A 23,890-nucleotide genomic window follows, 5' to 3' on the forward strand; every position below is an offset into this window, starting at 1 on the left:
CCTACAGGGTCTACCCCTATCCTGTCAAAGGGAACGTCAATCGGGGTATTGGAACGAGAGGAGCACGGTCCCTCCTAGGTATCTGACAGGTCTGACATTCCGGGCAGGACTGACAGAAACATTGGACCTCCTCATTAATTCTGGGCCAATAAAAATGGAGCTTTATTCTCTCTAAGGTTTTCTCGGCCCCGAGGTGGGCGCCTAGGAGGTGGGCATGAGCTAGTTCGCAAACCTCCCGCCAGAAGGTACGCGGTACTAGCAACAACTTCCGTACCTCGCCCTCATGCGTCGCGACTTGAGATTATTTTCTAAAACAAAGTAGGGCTCCCGTGGTATGGAACTGTCAGCCTGGCGGCTGCCGGGGAAAACAATAGCATTCCGGGCAAACTTCAGGGAATCATCATTCCACTGTTCCCTTTTAAATGATGCAGGCGTGGATCTGAACTGATGATCCATGCTGGCTAGAGGATCTTGTGAGTCGGGGAAAATAATGGTTCCTTGGCTCATGCCCTCCCCAGCGGATACTTCCTGAGTTTCTTCACCCCGGCTCTCTATGTCATCATTGTCTGCCTGAGTGCACGGTGTGGGAGCTGCGGGGAGGGTGACGGGGAGGGTGGGGATGGTGGGGAGGGTGACCCGCCCTGGGAGGGTGACCCGCCCATCCATAACCAGACCCAATGAGGCCCCAGGAGTGGTTGTTATTTTACCGCTGGTTGTATATGACCAGTCGTGCCCCAAAATCACTGGAAAAGGGGGCTCATGTAACACAGCAACCGACAACCGGCAATATAACACTCCGCGGAACGATATGATCTGGTCGTACCATGTACACAAGTGACTTGTAATTGTTGTTTTAGCCACTGTTGCCGTAAAATATAACAGCGAGCTACAATGGTTATGTTGCTGCCGGAATCAAATAGAGCCACAACCAAGTACCCATTCACCAATACCACTCCCGTATTAGGGATAGCCAGAGGGTGTGACAGAGCACAGTACCTTTCAGCAGTGGCCCAAGTGCAGTCCATAGACTCGACGTTGAGTGGACAGGCTGGTAACAGACACTTCAAACAGCGCGGAGAGGCCGGCTTTTCTCTGGGCTTCGTTGAGGTTTCCACAGCGCGGCAAGTGGGCTCGGGGTGACGGCACGACCCGGTCGGGCCCTGCGAGCTGACCTTTCCGACCCCCCAGTTCGGTGAACCGCAAGCTGACGCTCCAGGACGTCCAAGAGACCCTTCATGTCTTTGAAGGGGTGGTGTCAGACCTGCTGGGCGAGGTAACTGGGCATGGCGTTGACTAGCCCCTCACACGCCACTGTTTCTACGACTTTCCGGGCTTGGGGACCTTCGAGCCGTAACCAGCGCCCTATCTTGCCCCAGAATTCAAAGGCCTGGGCTCTTGCCAGCCGATCGGGGACAAATTGCCAGTTACGCCACTCACTCGCCTGCTGGTCCGACGTGATGCCGTAGCACCCCAGGATCTCTGCTTTCAGGAGGTCATAATTCGCAGCCTCCTCCTTGGGGAGGTTGTAATAAGCCTGCTGCGCGGGACAATCGGAGGAGGTGGAGGTCGTGGCGGATCTGGTCTTACCGTCTCTACTCCAATCTTGCCTTAGTATCTTCGAGTTCCCACTTTGTTGCAGCCTGCTCGAGTTGAAGGGACTGTATCTGTGCCGCCATCCTTTGCTGCACGCTGTTCAGGTCCTGTCCTTCTGACATATTCAGACATTTGAATCCTGCCAGCTACGCCACTGTAAAAGAATACACAAACAAACATAAAGGTTTGAGGTTTCCGGCCCCGTATACTGTAGAAATATCACATAATATGGTATAGTTATCATCAACAGTCAGCACGTGATTGTATCACAGAGTCGACCGCCCAAAGATGGCGGAGGAGGAACATTTATGGAGGAGGGACCGGAAGAAGAGAGGTATGCTGGGTAGGAGCCGAGATGGATGGTGGGATTGCTGACATCACAAGGAGAAGACAGAGGAAGGGCGGAAGTAGTGTAGTGCAGGTAGTGATGCAGGCACATTCATGGCGGCAGTGCGTCTTTCTTTCTGCAGGAAACAAAGAGAGAAAGGTTAGTACCCCGCCACTCCCTCCTGGCATATGATTTTGCGATATCATTTGGGTCCGTGCGCGGCCCCCTACTTGCATCTATCTATCTATCTATCTATCTATCTATCTATCTATCTATCTATCTATCTATCTATCTATCTATCTATCTATCTATCATATGTGGTACTAGGACATAGCCTGCTGGTTTTCCCATGAAGAGCCTTCTTGTCAAGCAAGGGCTGATGGTATGTGGTCCAAAAACATTTTGAGCTCCAAAATAAACAGCGTGTGTCGAGGATGTTAATAGTTAAAGTGTTAACTGCTGTTCTTGAGATTCTGTCTGGTCATTAAGACTAGAGCTTGCTGGTGATACATGTTGCAGTATCTAAATTATCCTGTGCCCGAACCATTGGAATGAAGGCTGTAGAAGAAAACCCCCTGAGGAAGACAAGGCAAGTTCAATCAATTAGATTTTTATTCAGTCACAGAGTTGAGTACCTGGATTCTGTGTTGCAAGGCAGAAGAACAAAGTTACATTTTTTGATTGGCTTTTTATAATTTCTTCTTCCTCCCCCTTCCCCTTACTTAATCAAAAAGCATAATATCGTTTACTTAAGCATTTTATTTTATTATGCCAATGGGCCATCTGTTCTTATTTTTATCACTTGTCAGATAGACCCTAAAGAAGGAAAGATCATCTTTCCTGTGTCAAATAGACACGTTTCTAAAGAAACTGGAACTTGTCCTAGGTCAGCTTACTGCACTGTCTTATGACAGACGCATGTATGAATAACCTGCCATTATAGCAAAACGACTTTGTCAGCTATTAACCCTAAGTAGCTTGAAAGTAGTAATTTTTTCTTTCACAAGGCATACAGTATGTTACTAGAGTACAGTTGTAGGGTATAGACCTATGTTAAATGAGGCCAGCCAGTGCAAACATTTAGCAGGTGCTTTTTATCCAAAGCAACGTACATGTTCTTGATGCAGAACAATTACTGCTATATATTTAATATAAACTGCTAAAAAAAAACTTAAAGGAACACTTTTTAATCAGAGTATAACAATAACAATAGGTGCACTAGAGAAAAAAAAAACAGGAATGGTTTAACAGGTGGAGGCCACTGACATTTTCCCTCCTCATCTTTTCTGACTGTTTTTTCACTAGTTTTGCATTTTGCTGCGGTCAGTGTCACTACCGGTAGCATGAGGCGATACCTGGACCCTACAGAGGTTGCAAGGGTAGTCCAGCTTCTCCATGATGGCAAATCAGTATGTATCATTGCCAGAAGGTTTGCAGTGTCTCCCAGCACAGCCAGGCAGTTACTCTAGGAGAGCTGGACAGGACCCTAGAAGGTCCTTAACCCATCAGCAGGACTGGTATCTGCTCTTTTGGGCAAGGAGGAACAGGATGAGCTCTGCCACAACCCTACAAAATGACCTCCAGCAGACCATGGTGTGAACATCTCTGACCAAACAATCAGAAACAGACTTCATGAGGGTAGCCTGAGGGCCCGACATCCTCTAGTGGGCCCTGTGCTCACTGCCTGGCGCTATGGAGCTTGATTGGCTTTTGCCATACAATACCAGAATTGGCAGGTCCACCACTAGTGCCAAGTGCTTTTCACAGATGAGAGCAGGTTCACCCTGAGCACATGTTACAGACGTGAAAGAGTCTGGAGAAGCCATGGAGAATTTATGCTGTCTGTAACATCATTCAGCATAATCGGTTTGGTGGTGGGTCAGTGATGGTCTGGGGAGGCATATCCATGGAGGGACACACAGACCTCTACAGGCTAGACAATGGCACCTTGACTGTCATTAGGTATCGGAGTGAAATCCTTGGACCCTTTGTTAGATCCTATGCTGGTACAGTGGGTCCTGGGTTCCTCCTGGTGTACGACAATGCCTGGCCTCATGTGGCGAGAGTATGTAGGCAGTTCCTGGAGGATGAAGGAATTGATACCAATGACTGACCCCTACGCTCGCCTGACCTAAATCCAATAGAACACCTCTGGGACATTATATTTCGGTCCATCTGACAACGACAGGCTGCACCTCAGACTGTCCAGGAGTTCAGTAATGTTCTGGTCCAGATCTGGGGGGAGAGCCCCCAGGACACTATCTGTCATCTCATTAGGAGCATGCGCCCCGACATTGTCAGGCATGCATACAAGCACTTGGGGGCCATACAAACCTCTGAGTATGATTCTGAGTTGCTGCAAATAAGTTTTGGCAAAATGGACTAGCCTGCTGCATCATTTTTAGACTTTAATTTTTGGGGTGTCTTTCAATTCAGCCCTCTGTAGGTTGATAATTTTCATTTTCATCAAACGATGTGGCATCCTTTCATTCGTAACACATACCAGTCCATATCAGTATAGATATCCTGCAGGATTTTTTCCCAGTAAGATCTGATCTGTTTTCAAAGTGTTCCTTTAATCTTTTTGAGCAGTATATTTGCAAAATAGGAAAATTAAGTGAGTCATCAAGGACACAATGTGTATCAGAGGCAAGAATGTAACAAATTAAGATAATTTCAGTCTAATATGAGTGGTAATGCTGCTTTACCAGTTTCCAAAGTGACAGTCTCGATTCATGTGTCAACAGGGAGCGGCATGTCTGAGATCGAGAACAGCATGGTGTGCATCATCCAGATCTTTCATAAGTATTCAGGGCAGGAGTGCAAACTGAAGAAGGCGGAGCTGAAGGAGCTCATCAACAATGAGCTGTGCCACTTCATACAGGTGGGTGGAGCCATACTAGATGGGGTGGAGCCAATGGGTTGGCTGCTCACACGGTTAAGCTCATGGGATACCAAGTCGAAGGATGTCATTTGCAGTGTGTGGAGAGTGACATCTTTTTCTAATTTTCTTGCATATTTCCAAGAGGATACAAAAAATTTGATGAATCAAACTGCGTTGCTTCCTTAATTGTAAACATTTCACAGTTTAAAATGATACCTTACAGTCAGGTCCATAAATATTTGGACAGTGACATGATTTTCAGAATTTTGGCTCTGTACACCATCACAATGGATTTGAAACAAAGTAAATAATGTAATGATCATTTTCAAAATTTCATTGAAAATCCTTTATAGTCAATTACTCCCTGAAGATTGGGAACCCCTGGCCATCTCCAACTGCTGAGTTTTCTCTCTTTGCCAGTTTGTTACTGCAGCTGTCTTCAGTTGCTGTTTGTTTGTTGGACTTTCTGCCATCAGTTTTGTCTTCCGCAAGTAAAATGCATGACCAATTGGGTTGATGTCAGTTGATTGACTTGAACTTTGAGGAATATTTCACTTCTTTACCTTGAAAAGCATTTGGTTTACTTTTGCAGTATGTTTTGGCTTATTATTCATCTGTATTATGAAGCATTGTCCTATCAGGTTTGGCACATTTGCCTGAATCTGAGCAGATAGTATAGCTCTGTACACTTCATAAATCATCCTGCTACTTATGCCAGCAGTCATATCATCAATAAATACCAGTGACCAACTTCCATTTGCAGCCATAAATGACCATGCCATAAAACTACCTCCACAATGTTTCACAGATGATGTGGTTTTCATGAGATTATGAGCCATTTCCTCTCTTCTCCATACTCTTCTCTTTCCAACATTCTGGTCTATATTGATCTTAATTTCCTTTGTCCAAAAGTAATTGTTCCAGAACTGAACAGGATTTTAAAAATGTTTTCTGACAAAGTCTAATCTGCCCTTTCTATAGTTGTAGTTTAGCAGTGGTTTGCACCTTGTGGTAAACCCTCTGTCTTTACTTTCATGAAGTCTTCTCTTGATCGTAGACTTTGGCAATGATAGGTCTACGTCCCAGAGAGTGTTCTTGGTTTGGCTAAATGTTGTGGAGGGTTCTTCTTTACCAATGACAGAATTCTACAATCACCGAGCACAGTTGTCTTCTGTGGTTTTCTAAACTTTCTGGTGTTGCTGAGCTCACCAATGTGTTCCTTCTTTTTATGAACCTACCAAATGATTGATTTGACCACTCCTGGGGATTCATGCATAATGGCATGCATAGAATTCACACTATAACTTGGCGTAAGCACAAAAGCGGAAATATGCTTACGCACAAAAAATTCCAGATGCATAATTTGTGCGAATGCAAACTTCCACATTCTTCTGTTCCATAAATCCTGGTCAGCGTGAAAAGTAACGCACATGCACGCACCTGTTGTCCCGCCCAAATTCCTCCCAGAATTACTCCTCTTTGAATATGCAAATTAACATAAATAGCCCTTAAGCTCAGCATTCTGTGAAAAGGCAATGGCAAAAGCACAGGGGTGAAATAGAAGAAGTTCAGTGAATATCAAGTGGAGGCAAAGAAAAACGTACTATTTGTTGGTTTAAACAGTGGTATAAACAACAAAAGGAAGTTGATCGAGTGACATAGTGTGTCGGAGAAACTCGAAAGCTCAAGTTCACAAAGTCGCACAGTGCCCGAAATAAAAAAGAAATTCTCAGATATTAAAGTTGCCATGAAAAGGCGAGTCGTAGCTCACTGTCTAAGTTTCAAATGAAAGCTTACTAGGGTACAGAGAAAAAAAAAATAGACACACAGTGTGAAAAAAGCACGAAATGTCAACTTCAATCCCGACATTTCCACTTCAATCACGTAGATTATTTTGTCATTAAAGTAGAACATCATAAACTTCATCTTAAAATCGTTTAATTTACTAGTTTCTCAAATTCCATCGTAAATAAAGTAGCACGTTAAATGCTTTGTTTTGTATCTGATCTTCTATGTGCTCTATGTGTGTGAATCACTATTTGCTTTCGGGCTTTATCTTCCTGCGACAGGACACAGAATCCATTACATTTGTGATATTACAGCTCTCTGAATAATTAAAATACTGAGATGTATACTTGATATCATTTTCATGATGATAGGAGTTAAAGCATGTTATTAAACATGGGAACATGGTGGCGCAGTGATTGTGTGCGACCTTCGATGAAATACTTCACTGCAGTAGTACTCTTTCTTTCAAACATACTAACCACCAATTCCTGTCCTTACTTTTCTTTCTCCAAACACCTAATCGCCATACAATCAACTCTGTAATAGACGTTAAGCCATCTGTAAGCTTAGAGCGCCGATTCTTCAGAACCTTTAAGGAACATTGAAATATCTTCGTAGTATGTGTTTAATTATTGTGTCCTTCCAGTGTCACGGCAGTCCCAGCAAGCATACAGCGCGAGGCAGGAACAATCCGTGAACTGAGTGCCAGCTCCTTGCTAGCGCAGCGACAGTGTCCTCACATGTTTAGTTATTATCAATAAATGATTATTTAAATAAAGTTAAAGTTTTATCTGTGTAATATAATAAACATTTTGCTGCATTTCATCTTAAAAATGATATCCTCATCATATGTAAATACGAGCTTTATAAAGTGGCTCAGGTTGTGCGATATTATAACTGTATCGCAAGTTTTACAGTGAGGTGATTGTACTTATAAGTACAAACAGTTCTACAAGGAGCACTTGATGGACTGATTGAGTGCGTTTATAGTTCTTGGGATGAAACTGTTTCTGAACGGCAAAGTCCGTACAGGAACGGTTTTGAAGCGTTTGTCATATGAGTGCAGTTCAATAGACAGTGCGCATGGATGAGGCAGCGTGTGCTTGATGCTGTATACTGATAATTCTTTCTGATTAGCTGCTCCGAGTGAGAGTAATATGGAAAAAGATGATCCGCTGTGGCAACCCATAACAGGAGCAGCTGAAAGAAGAAAAAGAAGGTGCAGTGAGAGTAACAATGCTAAAGCAGTTATGGTATTTAGAATAGTTTAATCATTCTGTGGACCATTATATTGTTACAGGTTAATAACAATCAGATGCATTAAACTAATAAACAATATGCAGTTAGTTTTAGTGTATTTATAAAGCCGCGTCAGGGATGTGGATCTAAAAAAGAAAGGGTAACCAAACAGGAACAAGTAGCACTGCTTTGACGCTGGGTGCTGCCAGTTTGCAAAACCGAGCACAGAACTTGCGTACGCCAGGGTATGAGCTACCGTGGAAATGTGCGTGGCTTTACGCCAAGCTTAGGTTTTATACATCGCGATTTGAACGTGGAAACAGGCTTACGCAACATTTTTGTGGGTACGCACTGTTTATACATGAGGCCCCTGGTGTTTCTGCTATCTCTCTAAATTGCATGTTTTGTTTCTCAGCCTGGGTGGTTTTTACTTGAATGAACAGCTCTTTGTACCTCATATTGAAAGCTCACAGTGACAGCTTCCAAATGCACATTAGAATCAATTCCAGACCTTTAACCTGCTTAATAGTTAATGAAATAATGAGGGAACTGCTCACAACTGGCTGTGGAATAGCTTACTAGTCAAATGTCCAAATATTTCGGAGCCCCTGAAAACAGTGGCACCATGTATCAAAATGGCTGTCATTCCTAAACGGCCCATACAATATTTTTGGTAAACCCCTTAAATTAAGGCTGCCAGTCTACACTTTAATTATATAATGGGCTGCTTTATTTCAAATCCATTGTGGTGGCATACAGAGCCAAAATGATGAAAATTGCCTCAAGGTTCAAATACTTATGTACATGACCTTAATTAAAAAAACATTACATCAGAGTGGACTGTGTGATCTGTTATGAATAAATGCAGAATTGTAGACATTAAGGACAATTAACATACGAGGGGTGCTCAGATATAAACAGGAATTTATAAGCTACACTTTATTGAATACAATGAAATGACTTACACACTATTTTTCTATATAGTCTCCTGCCATTCCAATCCACTTGTTCCAGCGCTCAGAAAGCTTCTTAATCCCAGGAGAGTAGAAGTCTTTTTGACTGCATGTTGACCCATTCTTGCACAGCATCAATAACCTCCTCTTTCGAGTTGAATTTCTTCCTTCCTAAAAATTCCTCAAGTGGACCGAAGACATGATAGTCCCTCTCTGAATGACTTGCACCACCATACACTCTCAGCTGAGACAGACACTCATCTGCAAACTGTTTTTTAAGTCTCAAATAAATCTGAGATATAATGACTCCATCATTTGTCAAAAATTGAATAATGTGCTGCGTGCGCAACACTACTGTGTACCTCCTGCTCTGACATGTTGATTACAACTGACAGGAAATGGAGAAAGAGCAGCTAGCACTACTAACAACAAGTTCATATACTGTATGCGTGTGTTTGTCCAAGGAGTCAGGTCTACCTTGCACTCTTTATAAGAAAAGAGCAGGAAAATTCCATAACTGAACACCCCACGTACTTAATGTATGACAATTGCGCTTGAGCTGTAGATCACAGACTGACGACCACACATTCTTCTTCAGCACTTTCCTCAATTATGGTAAACTGCCCAGGCCTTGAAACAGCAAAGCATCCCCACACCATGTTTGAAAACTGGAAAACTGAGTTAGTTTTATGCCAGATGTAACAGGATCCATGTCTTCCAAAAAGTTCCATTTTTTACTCAACAATCCACAGAACATTGTCCCAAAAGTTTTGGGTGGTAATCGAGGTGTTTTTTGTCAAAGGTTGGACAAACCTTTTATATTTCTTTTGTTCTCCAGAGGTTTTTGTCTTGCTGCTCCCACGTGAATATCATTTTTGCCCAGTGTCTTTCTAATGCTGGAATCAGGAATGATGACATTAACTGAGCTGAGAGAGGCCTGCAGTTCCTAAGATGCCTGTCTGGGTTTTTCTTTGTCTTCCTGGATACGTTTTCAATGTGCTCTTGGAGTAATTTTGCTAGACTGGCCACTATTGGGACAGATTCTCCACTGTTCCACGCTTTCCCCATTTGGAGATAGTGGCTGTCACGGTGGTTTGCTGGAGTCCCAGTGATTTAAAGATTACTTTCCAAACTGGTATTTTCAATAATGTCTGAAAGTTCTTATCATTTAGGCATGGTTTGCTGCATGTTGAGACCTTTTAATCCACTTCAGTTTGCTAGAAAGTGATGTTTAGATTCAGTAGGGCTGGCAGAAATCAAGCTTGGGTGTGTCTAATCAAATTTAACACATTATCAGTTAAATTTAGTTCATTGATTGATTGAATGACTAAGGGGCAATTACTCTTCCTCATGGGTGATGGAGCTGTTTGTTTAAAATTGGTGTATTGTGTTTACTTAGGTTGTCTTTTGTATTACTCAAAATGTATTTGGAGATCAGAAACAATCATATTATGAATAAGTAAAAATGTAGGAAAACAGGAATGGGGCAAATAATTTTTCACGGGACTGTGGATCCATGTAAACACACACCTTGCAGATCATGGGTTCGTGTCCCAGACCCTCTCTGTGTGGTAGCACTTTGAGTAGCGAGAAGAGTGCTATATAAATGTAATGAATTATTATTTTTATTATTGTTTCACACACACATTATATTCTATATATATTTTAACCACAGTGTGGGTATTTGATATAAGCCTTATAGTTCAAGTTTAAGTTTTAATTGATACAATTACCAATTCATTCACCCATTTCATTAATTTTCTCAATTAAACTTCATGCTTATAAGGCGATGGTGCCTTTTCCTATCAGCATACAGTTCAAGATATACGCCAACCCAGGAGGGGATGATCGACCAGTGCACTGCAATTCTTATCTACCTGGATTCTCCCAGTTACATCATCAAATAATCAAAAGGAAAGAAAGACTGCACTTATTCAATGTAACAGTTACAATGATTTACAAAGGAAGCAGCATATGGATTTGTCAATGCACAATGCAAACATTTCTGGCAAAGTCGCTTTATTTTAGTAGTGTTACCAGTGCATCCCTGGTACGGATGGGTAAGTCGAATTGTTATTTTGTACCGGCATTACAATTCTCCTGATGCTCTGTCTTTCCTGTTTTATTGTGCTAATAAGCCGCATTACAACATGATTGGTACAGCATAGCAAATTTAAAGAATCCTATTGCTTCATCTTCCCAAGGGAAGGCATTACGGTGCCTTTTTCAGTATGACCTCACTTATTGGAACAATCTGCCCAGAAATCCCCATCAGTCTTAGAAGCAGTCTAACACACTTGGGTGGTAGAACTGGGCATAGCTTCCTTACATATAAAAAGGAATTTACTCTAGCAATACTAATTGAGAGAGCTTAATGTTCAAACAACATAACAACTTACTTAATTTCTTGTGGTTCACCGTATAGTAGAAAATAATGGTGTATTATGTGTTCATCTTTAGTCAAGTCATGATTTATTAATAAAACTGTGGTAGATGAGCCTATGAACCTTCAGACCAGTTCAAGCTGTAATCTTGGCTTTCTTTGTTTCCTTTCTCTCTTAGAAAATCGGTGATCAGGAGACACTTGATCAGCTTTTTCTGGACTTAGACCAGAACGGGGATCTGGAGATTGACTTCCAGGAGTTCATTGCTCTAATTGCCATGGTGACTTCTGCCTGCCATGAGCTTTTCATTTCAACACAACATGAATAGGATGCTCAAATAGAACTTGAACATTGTCCAAGGTGAACAATAAAGAGACCTTTCAGTAACATTGTGATTAACATTAGATACCCTTTTGTGAGCCCTCTGGACTGAGGCAGATTTTTTTGAATGGAACATTCCTCTAAAAACGTTTGTTTGAAATGAACTTAAAAGTCCATTTTCCGTTATTTTTGATAGACTTTCAACTAGATGTCTTCCTTATTCTGGGAAGATGTTGAAGTTGCTATTTTCTTCTGTGTCATCTCTGGATCACAGCTAACCTGTCCTTCTCTGGTAGGACTATGGACCAGTGGTATATGTTTTTCTCCAGTCAGCCCTTTTTGTGTCTACTTTGAACAGATTGTCGAATTCAGCTTAGTTTTACTGTTGTTAAACTGCAAGTTAGAAAACTTAAATACTTTGAAGTCATAAAATGCCTGGCAGGGAAGCACCTGTTAATATGCATTGACCACCACGGTTTTACCTAGTAAATTATGCCCGCTACAGACTGTATACTTAATCTCGTTACTACTCTTGAACTCCCTGCCTATAGAACAGGGCTCTGAAATTCATCTTTGGAAGGACTGTTTCAGCAGAGTATTACAGCAGAAGCCAATAAATCCTGTTATTTATATTTTACTCTATAGAGTAGTTTAAAGCAGTGTCAGACATGCCTTCCACAGAATCGGAAGAAATTTCTTCCTGCTATGCTAGTCAACTACATACCTTTAAACTGCTAACTTTACCAGACTTCTTACTTCCCTCTTTTTACATCATGGCATCTACAGAAACAATGTAAATAGGTCTGGGAAATTTTCCAATTTGTGAAATGTGGAGGCTGCTGCATATTCTGTCAAATACGTTACTAATAATCAGGCGACCTCGGTCTGTGTTCTGGTAACTGACTGTATTACCGGGGACAGCAGTACTGAAAGTAAAATAAAGGAAGGGCCTTGGAATTGTACTAAGACGGTTTAACATGGTATGTTAAAGGAATAGGAGTTTTAGAAAGATCACGTCAAACACATAATGTACTGTGATTGAAGTTATGACAGTTTATCATTAAACCTAAATGCAAACAAGAAACAATTTAAGTTAAAAGAAAAACCTAACCCCAAATGAGCATTTGTAGACACAAAGATACCACCAGGCAGTGTGTTTGAGAATCCTGCTGTAGAATATGGCTCCTTGTGAGGTGTATGCATGTGCCAGGCAAGCACCTGGGGTGAGTAATAGTACATTTAATATGGAACAATACCAATAAAAAGTTTCAGGCTGGTTTCCACCTCTGTGTTTTCATTTATCTCATTACAGCCAACTTTAATGTGTTTTTAAGAACATTTACGTAATGACTGGCCATTACTTTTAGCACCAGTAAAAATCCACATGAATCAAACATGTGGGACAGGCATATCTCATTTAGCAGAATTTGTTAGTCAACTGTATTATACAGCAAGGATGACTTGGGTTATATTATACTGGGTTCCCCCGCTCACTTCGCGTTTTTGTAGCTCGTGTTGTGAAAAGGGGGGATGAACGCACTCCAAGGAGATGCGACCGCTCCTCCAAAACCCCCTCTTAAACAGTGATACAATGGGAATAAATAGTTTTATTTTTTTTTTTACCTCCTCTTTGCTCGATTTGCTGCTGTGTGATCTTCACCTCGGCGCTTTGAACATTTAAAAGCCTGTACAGCAGCTCTCTTTGTCATCTACTATTTGTATTTTATTTCCAACCCCAGCGTGGTTAAATCTGTTGGCACAAAACCTTGTCTCGCAGGATGCGAGTTCTTGATATTTTTTAATTTATAATTTAAAAATGAAATACGAATCTGAAAATCTAACATCACATTAAAGTTCGAAAAACTCTGAAAAGAATGATACCAAACATATATATATATAGGTGTTAAAATTAGCCTGATTTAAAGCGTGAGAAAAAATCATTGCACTTTTAGGCTTAGGATTATATATATAGAGAGCAGATTATAAGGATGACTTCGGTTTCAAGGTAAGGTGGTTATGCTCACTAATCACAGAAGCAGAGAGCACATTCAAGTAATTTCACTGTACTCTGTAAATGTGACAATAATTACAGAAGAATGTAGTGTTGAATTAATTACTGCAGCAAATTGTAAATGTCAAACAGCTATGATACCTCCCAGAATAGTGTGAGAGTAAATACATTCCCATTCTTAATATTATGTACATTTAAAACTCAAAGCACCATGTTACCCAAGTCTTTCAAAATATGACATAAATGGCTTTTGAATTGTGAATTGTTTAAACGTAAGTATCCTACAGTAACAATGGTAATCCTAGCGTCATGTTTGTGATGTAATTATTTTCTTCACTGAGTTTTTGATGCCGTGGTATTGTTTTTAAACAATTGTTAGGCAGCCAGCAGTTAATGTGCTCATTTTTAAGCCCTCTGTGTATTAGTCACACACGTAATTTGATTTAGAAATCAATTTAGTAAAACATTGTTTTAAAATAAGGCCCATAATTATATTAATTGACAGAATTCTTTCCCATTATGTACACTTGGAATCATATAGGCCAAAGTTGCTGCAATTACGTATATACTGTTTTCATTAGAAGCAAATCTTAGTTATCCTTCCCCTGCAGTGTACTGGGTACAAGGAAGGAACTAACCCTGGACAGAGACAACAGAGCTCTACTCTAATCTAATATGTACTCTTACACATGCAACCACACTTAACCTAACACTCTCATGTTTGGGATTTGGAAAGAAACTGCCTTACACAGAGAAAACATTTATTTGCACGGAAAGAACGTGGGAATTCCATAAAGAAAGTGATCGGTCTAAAAACTGAACCTGGACCCGTGAAGCTGAGAGGCGGCAGCAGCAGCACTATCTTCTGTGCAATTCTACTGCTCAAAAGTAAACAATGTCTTTGCTACAATTCTCACTTCATTAAGTCAACTTTTCTTCAGATTCATTAGCTTGACAGACATCTGTTGATTGGGGAGAACGGAACATACATCTGGGCCCAGTAAGACTGTAAACTGGATGCAGACTGACAAATTACATTAGGAATCACAACTGCAAGGGTTTGGATTTTGAACACAGCCCACCTTCCACTCTTTTCCCTTGTCTCATTTCATGAAAGGGTTTTCTTCTGTAGCATTCTGAAATGGGAACCAAGTCTGAGAAAAAGCTGACGGATGAGGCCAGAATGCTTTTCCAACTTTAAGGAACACCACACAAACATAACAAAAATCAGAACTTTATTCATTTATACTGTTTTTTTTTTCCTTTTTCTTTGTTAAATAAAAAAGGAGGTGAAATAACACCCACCTGATAAGTTCAGTTCACAAAATAAAGTGAAAGAGTTCAAAATAATGCCTGTTTAACCTATTTGTGCGAAGTAGGTCCACCGGCATAGTGCTTGCAATTACTCAGATATGCCTGTCCTGATAAGAGGTGACTGAACTGCTAAAAAAAGGCCCACCTTGGCAGGATAAATTTATAACAGGTGGCACATCAGAAGTTGTTTGTTGAGGTAGTGGTAATTAATATGTAATTACCAAATTAAAAAAAGGGGAATGGACAAATCCAGGCAGCAAAATTGCAATGAGGGGCAAAAAGTTCATGGTTAACAAAAAAAGATGAGCTTGTGCCAAGTCACCTTCCGGAAACACTACTCTGGTTACAGATGTCTCTTCTTTTCAAGATTTGTCTCATAGTCCAATCACAGCAGGGAAGTCTGTGGAAACAAAAGGACAAAAAGTATTTCAAACTGGTGGCTTCAGCCCATAAATTATGCAATTTCATTTTTTTTTAATCAGATGTACTATGATTGGTTACAATGATACAGGAGTCAAACTTAATTCAGGCACAGTAGCCCCAGGAGTACAATAACACACAGTACAGTGGTTCCGATTCAAGGTAGGTACTACCATAAGATTACAACCTCTTCCCTATTATATACAAGACCTTTAATAAAATTATTGTTATTCTGCTTGAGTGAAATGTTTGGGACTATCCATCCATCCATTATTCAACCCGCTATATCCTAACTACAGGGTCACTGGGATCTGCTGGACTATTACATGTGAATTATCACTGTATATGGAGGTGATACAGAGTCTTCTTTGCCACTCCACATAATAATGGGAACTTGATACAACTCTTACGGTCAGATGCAAATCACTTTAAATTCTTTTTTAAATTTAAGAATATTTGTCAGATTGGACAGCTTCAAAATATTTTTGTTGGGTTTTGCCAATCTGACACTTTCAAGTTTAACAGCCTACAGTCTCTAAGAACTAACTGAGGACTTACTCTTGGGACTGCTTTGGCCCTCATTGCCATCACAATCTGGAACCTTCCAGTCAATTTTTCTGCCTTTCTCGTATAACGCCTTCAACACCTTGCGGAAGTCCTCTTGGCGGTTACCACCATGGCTAAGCTCTAAGTACTTCCTGTATAACTGCAGGGCAGTTCGTGCATCCTCAATGCTGTCATGGGTTTCACTCTGAATCTTCAGGTCTGTAAAATTGGAAACAAAAGTGGTGGAAGCATTAATCGAGGAAGTAAAGAAAAATTAAACAGCACACTGGTATTTTAAGTCTTTCCCACCACTGCTAATGACCCTAATCACAAAGATGAAGGATGACTAATGGCTAAATGCCCTTAGTTATATTATCCTTCTGCACTATTCAAAGCTTCAACAGGGGCATAAGTGACAAAATAGCAGGAGCATCATGCTTACTATGAATGGCAATCATCACATTAAATCAAAACCTGCTTTACTCTTGCCTCCACCCACAAACTTTAGTTTCTCAAAGCATCAGATCACTTCCATTTACCACTGGTCACTACCCTTAGTCTGGAGATGCACCTTAGGATTCTTTATTTAAAATGTTACATAGAAGCAGAAACTTGGAAAGCCTCACCAAGAAAGTACCAGGCCAGGAAGCGCAGAGAGATCATTCTCTTGCGGGGCATATGAAACAGATACACAGTGTCAATTACTTGGTCCTTCAGAACCTATAAGTGAGCCAAACATTAGGATATCAATAAATTAGCAACAGACACAATGTGCAATTTTCATAGAATACTGGATAAAAAAAAGATATAGTGTGCTATGTTTCCAAATAACACATAATTCTGCAATTTAATACATTCTACATTTCATTTAGATGATTAATATGTATGTACTCTATACTGTGCTAAACTACATTATGTCTATTAGGAACTAATAAGAAGTTACTTCAGTTTCCCATACCAAGACCATTTCTTATAGACAGAGCACATAAGAATTTTTTTGTTTTAGGCACATAAAGACATTTAAAATGCAAATTAAAGGCATAATAATGGATTCTTTTTTAGGTAAATAGCAAATTACAATGCTTAGCAATACAAAATGAACAAACCAGAAGATTAATGACTCTGAAGTCTTTCTGTAGCCCATGGCCCACAAACTTGACCCCAACATCAATCAGAAAGCGCAACTTCAGGTAAGTAGATTTGAGAGTGGTCAGGTGCTTTGAAGAAATCTTAGCATCTAGGTCTCCAGGTTTAATTCCTGAGTACTGTGTCAGATAGTCCACAACCTTAGGAGTAAAGAAAGATGTTGTATTTGAAATATGAAGAATTGTTGGGGGAGCTTATGCTTGTGTTCTACTATGAAAATGTTTCTAACCTGTTCTTGAGTAGAGATGTAGTCATCTATGAATGGCACCCCTTCATTAGGTCCTTGGCCACGCACACATGTGATTCTAGCCACAGACATCTGACTTGGCTTGATGGTAGACTTTGTTCCGTCACTTCTTAACTCTGCCTCTTCCTGCAAGATTGGAGAGAAGCAAAGAGAGTACTGAGCATGTTTGTTATTATCATCTGAAAAAGTGCAGTGTTCACTGGTCTCTTACTCACTTGATTGAGTGTCACAAACTCAGCATCCAAGCCCACTAGATCCCCAGCCTGTGGCATCTCACTGAGCATTAGTGGGATGAATGTAGCATGTGTCTTTCGCTGCTTCCTTGCAAGAGAAGCCTCAGCTAGTAGTACACTGGCCTCAATGGGGTTCTTGACTTGCATTCACAAAAAGGTAATTACATTAAAAAAGTCAGAACTGGTAAGAATTACAGATACGTAAAATATTGCTACATATTTATGACTGCCATTAAAAACTAATGTAATGTAAAACTAACGTTTTCATGTGAAATGGCTGAATTTTTTTTTAAATACAAATGGAAAACAAAGTAGAGGAAATCAGTTACACTACTATTGACCAGTATATTATTTAGCCAATAAATCACTAACTTTAACAGAGCTGTCTAACCACTCCCTTTATAATATGATATAAAGGAGTATATATAAATAATTAAATACAAATGTAAAATCGTAAAATTTGTTTTTCTTAAGCATTTAAAAAGAAATTGTTAATAAGAGAAAACCTCCTTACATTCTTTAAAGATACTTTATTTTTCATCTTTAATGCAACCTATACTTATTATGTAATATTAGAAAACCAACAAATTATTAATTAAAAAGCACCTATAGTGAACACCATTTTAATGTGGTTTACTATTACTGAAAGACAGTGTCACTGCTTACGTCTGGGAGGTTAGGGGCCTTGCTTAGGATCACACAGTTAAGTGACCGATCCCCGTTGTAGTTTAAAGTCCAGTCACTAGGTCACCTGCTACAGCTTTGCATCAACATTCTCCAGCAGTTAAAAGATCAGTGGCCCCAGCGCTAATCCCTGATGGTCGCCTAGTTCTAAAAAAAGTTCCATAACACATTGCTTCTTGTGTTTTAACTAGTTTTGCACCCATTTCACATTATGCATTTACCTTTCACTTCTTTTAGTTTTATAACTCAAATCAAGATAAATAATATAATATGCACCACTCTATGTTGCTTCCTCATAGAATTCCAGCATATTATTGAAACGCATTTCCCTTCCAGGTAGACCCCATGCTGACTGTTCATTAACACTAGAATACCTGAAGCCTACGGGAAAATTCGTAATCCTGGGCCACCTTAAATTCCCTCGCACCTCCTCATCGAAAAAAAACAAAATGGGCATCTAACTAAAGATTTTAAAGGGAGGGGGGTATGTGCTCTGCATTGAATAAGATGAAATGTAGTCATTCTAATTAAACATTTAAAAATCAATAAAATAAATAAAAAAAAGCCTTGGCCTCTTACTGCGCAGGTCGTATTTTGTATGATAGTTCCTCCTGGCATAGTACAGGATAGCAGGCACTTTCCAACTAAGACTGAACTGTGTTGATTCATACTGAAAGACAATTAAAATCCAAGAAGATAAAGTTCAGAATAAGAAGGGCATAGTACAATTTTGTTCCTTATATATTCAAAAAGAGATGGCCTTCAATATGATACTGATAAAAACTTAAGACAACAAACATCATTATTACATAATTCGTCAGCTTTCTTTATGCAAAGAGTTTTCCTAGTTATTTAGGGGAGTCTTAACTGATGCAAAACCCACACCCAATCTCCCCAAAAGAAACCACTCCTGTGAACTCAACAGTTGTGTGCTGAAACGTTCTCCCCAACCAGAATCCATTTGGTCAGAATTTTCACCTTGTCAATAGGTTCGATGAGGAAGTCATTAAACAGGTACCATTGTTGATGAGTGACTCCCTGCAAAAAAAAAAAAAACTACATATAAGGATGAACATGAGATACTAAGCTGTAGAATGTACGTCTCAGAACTCACTCACCTCTTTCCTTTGATGGTAAGTCTCACTGACTTTGATATGTGCCACCAAATTACCTCCAGTTCTTGAGTCAAGGATGTGAGGCACAGTGGCCACCAGATCATAGACTACATTGCCAGCAGCCTCTTCTTCTGGACTCAGCTGCCAAAAAACAAAGAGAAAATCTCAGTGACCATATAACTAGGTGATACAGTCAAAATAAGGTTATTCCTACAATGGCCTTCTGTACAAAATATACCAGAATTAGACTGTGGCATTAGTAAAGGAACTATACAAATTAAATGTGTTGTCAATCAGTAAATTTTATAGGTACTTGCAGAGAAAAATGTACTGCTTCTACATTCTCATATGGCGGACATCTTCTATTCCCATTACAAACTGCTCTTTCAACATTTATATCTAGTTGTTGGGTTAACTTTGTTTTAAAGAATGTTAAAGATAAGAAAATGGTTGAAATGTAACATATGAAAATCAAATTCTCCTTTCAAACTAGGACCTCTATCTCTCTCTTTCCCCTCCAGATGATAGCAGCTCTTGAAAGATGGGCTACACTGAATTTTTCATTCTCCACCTGCACAAACTGATGTAATATAGATTTTTCCTACTGACACACAGTTATGAGAATTGTGTGTAGATGACACCTTGGCTAGAACCGTTCATCATTTCCATCAACAGTAGTTACATTCATCGTTTCCAGGTGAAGTGTAAATGTGGACTAAGCTATAACAAAGCTCTGTAAAAAAAGGTTAATAATAAAGGATTCCCTGCCACCCCCATAACCGTTATCTGTATTTGAGATGCAAATATAGTTTAGTGCATTTTACTTATATATGCCTGATTAACAAATAATTTACTATGAAAACAGCACATGTATAGTATGTACCTCATACTGGAATGTAAATATGTAACCCCCAGAATACTAAAAACACAGTGCATACACAGAGCAGCCACATTATTAAAACCACAAACAGATGAAGTGAGTAACATTGATTATCTTGTTACAACGGCACCTGTCAAGGAATGGGAAATGCTAGGCATTGAGTGAGCTGTCAGTTCATGAAGGTGACATGTGAACTGTCCATAACTGAAAACCAAGTAAGGAAACAACTAAGGTAAGCTACAGGACCAGATGGAGTCAGTCCTCAAGCTCTTATGTTCTGTGCTGACCAACTCTGTGGTGTCCTCTGTCACCAGTTCACACTGTCCCTATGGCTTCAGAAAGTGCTGATGCCTTGGAAAACATCCTGAATTGTTCATTTTCCAAAAAATGCAGGCACCTTTTCGCCTAATGACAACAGAACAGTGGCACTTATGTCTCAAATTATGAAGACCTTTGAAAGGATGGCCCTGGACTAGATGAGTCCTCTTGTGGAGGACCTCCTGGACCCTCTACAGTTCCCCTATCAGACTGGAGTGAAGGATGAAATTATCTATCTGCTTCACAAGACTTATTCTCATATGGACAAGCTGGCAGCACTGTGAGGATTATGTTTTCTGATTTCTCCAGCCTGTTCAATAGCATCCAGCCACCCCTCTTAAAGGGTACACTTAGAGATATGCAGGTGTCCTGTTATCCTCACAGGTGTCACAGTGGTAGTGCTGATGCTTTGCAGTAAGGAAACTGTGAAAGATTGTGGGTTCGCTTCCTGGTTCCTCCCTGTGTGGATAGCGCTTTGAGTACTGAGAAAAGCACTATATAAATGTAATGAATTATTTTATTATTATAATGGAGTATCTGTCTAACAGACCAGTTTGTGAAACTCAAAAGACACTATTTTTCTGATACGGATGTGAACAACACTGGAGCACCACAAAGAACAGTTCTGTCTCCTTTTCTCTTCACTCTATACACATCCTGCTACGAATATAACACCAGGTCATGTCACTTGCAGAAATTTTCTGATGATTCTGCACGTTTTGATAAAGTGGATGAAACAGAGTATAGGAGTCAGTTGGAGGACATTGTTTCTTGCTGCAAAGACAATAGGTCTTGTGGTATTTTCACAGTACGCAGTGGTTAGTACTTTATGAAAAGTGGCCCGAGGAAGGACAACAAATTGCTGAAAAACTTAATACTGGCTATGAGAGAAAGGTGTCAGAACACACAGTGCATTGCAGCTTCTGCATTTGGGGCTGCATAGCCACAGAAAGGTCAGAGTGCCTATGCTAACCCCTGTCTATTGCGAAAAGCACTTACAATGGTCATTTCAGTGTCAGAACTGGCCCTTGGAACAATGGAAGAAAACATCTTCAAAAACGTCTGATGAATCATGTTTTCTTATAGATCATGTGGACAGCCTGATGTGTGTGTGTTGTTTACCTGGGGAAGTGTTTGCTACAGGATGCATTCTGGGAAGAGGGCAAGCTGACTGAGGCAGTGTGATGCTTTGGGCAATGTTCTGCTGAGAAGCCTTGGTTCCTGGCATTCATGTGGATGTTACTCTGACATGTACCACCTCCTTAAAAGAATGTTACTGATCATGTACACCGCTTCATAGCAACAGTATTCCATGATGGCAGTGGACTCTTTCAGAAACATAAAGCCATGTCACACTGCAAATGCAGCAGGAATGGTTTGAGAAGCATAACAAAGTGTTCACGGTGTTGCCTTGGCCCAAATTCCCCAGATCCCAACTGCCTGTGGGATGTGCTAGAAAAAAAAGTCCGAACCACTGAGGCCCCACCTTGGAACTAATGTTTTGGTGCCAGAAACCACAAGACACCTTCGGAAGTCTTGTGGAGTCCATGACTCAATGGGTCAGAGCTGTTCTAGGGGGCTGTCTAATTAGACAAAAAATAAGGTTTGAATATTCAAACTGAAAATAAATATAAAGTATATTCAAATATATTCCAACGTAGGTTAATAATTCTGGGAGTTGCATGTATGTCTGCATGTACTTTTTTATATTTTATTATTATGGTATTACGGTCACAGAAAGAACAAACACCAACACCAAAAAAAAACAAAAAACAAACCCTAGCTGTACTTGGCATCTGTTATTTAAACATAAGAGCTACTAAGCCACTGTACTCTATAAAAGGGAAACATCTGCACTACAGTCTTGTTTTCAGTCTAGTACTGTTGAGCCTTAAACCACTCAGCTTGTTTGGCATGGAAGGTGTAAATATCACGGCCCTGTGTGGGAGGTTTGGCAGTGATATTCTACGCATGCAAGGGTGGAGTGGAGGTGGGGGTGGGAGGTTTGGTCTGTGCATGTCAGTTTGGGGTATAATAAAATTGAAAGGGATACCTGGGACCACTCAGTATTACAAACGTGCAGTGTTTACAGTGTCCATCCTCTCTCTCTTCTAAGTTGTGCTAGTGCTGTTGTTTACAGCTTGTTTTTGATGTGACAAATCCAACTCCTCCCATATTTCTCTCTCCAGGTGTGTAGTATAACTCCAGTGTGCAACCACATTTTACTGCATCCTCGGTGAACCTTCCATCTTCCACTTCAGAAGTCATGCTATATATCATCCCTTTTCTTTTCCCTTGTCAAAACAGCTCAGCTTATTCACTCATCTGTCCATGCTATTGGCGAGTGGTGCTGGCAGTGTTTAACTGGCAGCCTGTCTGTGCTGAGCAGAAAAAGATGGAGTGCCTTAAAAGAGCCCACACGCTATAGCATTATTATTGGCAAATGTCAACAAATAACAAAAACTATTGGCTAATTTTCTGTATCATCACCAAATTTTAATGAAATCAATCAAAGCATTTTTGAGATTTTTGGGGTATTTATATCTTCTATTCTTTTTGTTTTTGTACTCTTGAAAATTGATATACTGAAATGGCCTCCCTTAGCCTAGCCCCCTTGATGTACCATCCTGTCAAATTTCAGCTTTTCATTATTATTATTTTATTATTTATTTTTGTTAATGACTGAGCGAATGAGTGAATAAGTCAGTCAACTTTACATTACATATACTGTATATTGATAAATGAATTGAACACAGTGCCAGTACACGTGGCTTCTAAGGATTTAAGCTCCCTTTTTGCTTTCTGTCCTGACAAGGATCAGAAGGAATAAGTGTCACTTAGTAAGGCCACAACAAGATGAGAACAGTGAACGAAGTAGAAGTGCAGGCAAAAGGCAGGCAGGTCGAAGATGGACTTGTTTTATTATTTTGGAGGTGTCCAATGGATAACAGCAGGGTACCGCATATATCGTAAACTAAAAACCTATTAACTCACCCGGAACAAAGGGACCGTCACAGTATCAAGGCAATGTTTCCACAATCTGTCTCTTTTTTTTCTCCTTTACAAATGCAGCAATAGTTTAAAGGTGGCCTGAATATTTTCAATTGCACCTCATTGTTTTAAGCATTGTGTGTAAAAATCAATAGCAATGGATTAATTGTGGTACATGGCATGGTGCCTGACAAGGCACTTTATAGAGGGGAATTTTTAAGTGGTGTAATAAAAGGAAAATCACAATTACACCAGTTATTTTCCATTTACTTTAATAAGACGGTCTTAGTCTGAAACAGGTAGCGTTCTCAGGTTTAAGAGTGAATGGTACAGAATCCGATGCAAGATGGTACTTTTAGGGCACCAAAGAATCATTTAGAAAAACTGCTCAGAGTACACTTGTAGATCAAAGTGCATTGCAGTGGGAAAGAGGAAGATAGAGAAAAAAAAAGATGTTTTTAAGAAGTCTGGATATAAATATTACTAATGAAAACA

General features: G+C 40.1%; 2 protein-coding genes across 9 annotated transcripts in view; one reads left to right on the plus strand and one right to left on the minus strand.

Annotated features, from left to right (window-relative positions):
* The window catches only part of LOC120525222 (protein S100-B-like), a 33,373-nt gene extending 20,612 nt beyond the window's left edge, over nt 1-12,761 (plus strand). For all 4 annotated transcript variants that reach the window (XM_039747339.1, XM_039747338.1, XM_039747340.1 and 1 more), the window contains 2 exons: nt 4,669-4,805; nt 11,348-12,761. In XM_039747339.1, coding sequence (XP_039603273.1) covers nt 4,677-4,805; nt 11,348-11,497 — 279 coding nt within the window. In that variant the 5' untranslated portion in view covers nt 4,669-4,676 and the 3' untranslated portion in view covers nt 11,498-12,761. The remainder of the gene's footprint in view (nt 1-4,668; nt 4,806-11,347) is intronic.
* Nucleotides 12,762-14,719: 1,958 nt separating this feature from the next.
* Nucleotides 14,720-23,890, minus strand: part of pan2 (poly(A) specific ribonuclease subunit PAN2) — a 51,123-nt gene continuing 41,952 nt past the window's right edge. For all 5 annotated transcript variants that reach the window (XM_039747341.1, XM_039747343.1, XM_039747344.1 and 2 more), the window contains 9 exons: nt 19,210-19,347; nt 19,070-19,129; nt 18,671-18,761; nt 17,390-17,547; nt 17,157-17,300; nt 16,888-17,067; nt 16,408-16,501; nt 15,794-16,000; nt 14,720-15,215 (listed from right to left, as the gene is read on the minus strand). In XM_039747341.1, coding sequence (XP_039603275.1) covers nt 15,190-15,215; nt 15,794-16,000; nt 16,408-16,501; nt 16,888-17,067; nt 17,157-17,300; nt 17,390-17,547; nt 18,671-18,761; nt 19,070-19,129; nt 19,210-19,347 — 1,098 coding nt within the window. In that variant the 3' untranslated portion in view covers nt 14,720-15,189. The remainder of the gene's footprint in view (nt 15,216-15,793; nt 16,001-16,407; nt 16,502-16,887; nt 17,068-17,156; nt 17,301-17,389; nt 17,548-18,670; nt 18,762-19,069; nt 19,130-19,209; nt 19,348-23,890) is intronic.

This window comes from Polypterus senegalus, chromosome 3 (genome assembly GCF_016835505.1).
Source record: "Polypterus senegalus isolate Bchr_013 chromosome 3, ASM1683550v1, whole genome shotgun sequence".
Taxonomy (NCBI): Eukaryota; Metazoa; Chordata; class Cladistia; order Polypteriformes; family Polypteridae; genus Polypterus; species Polypterus senegalus.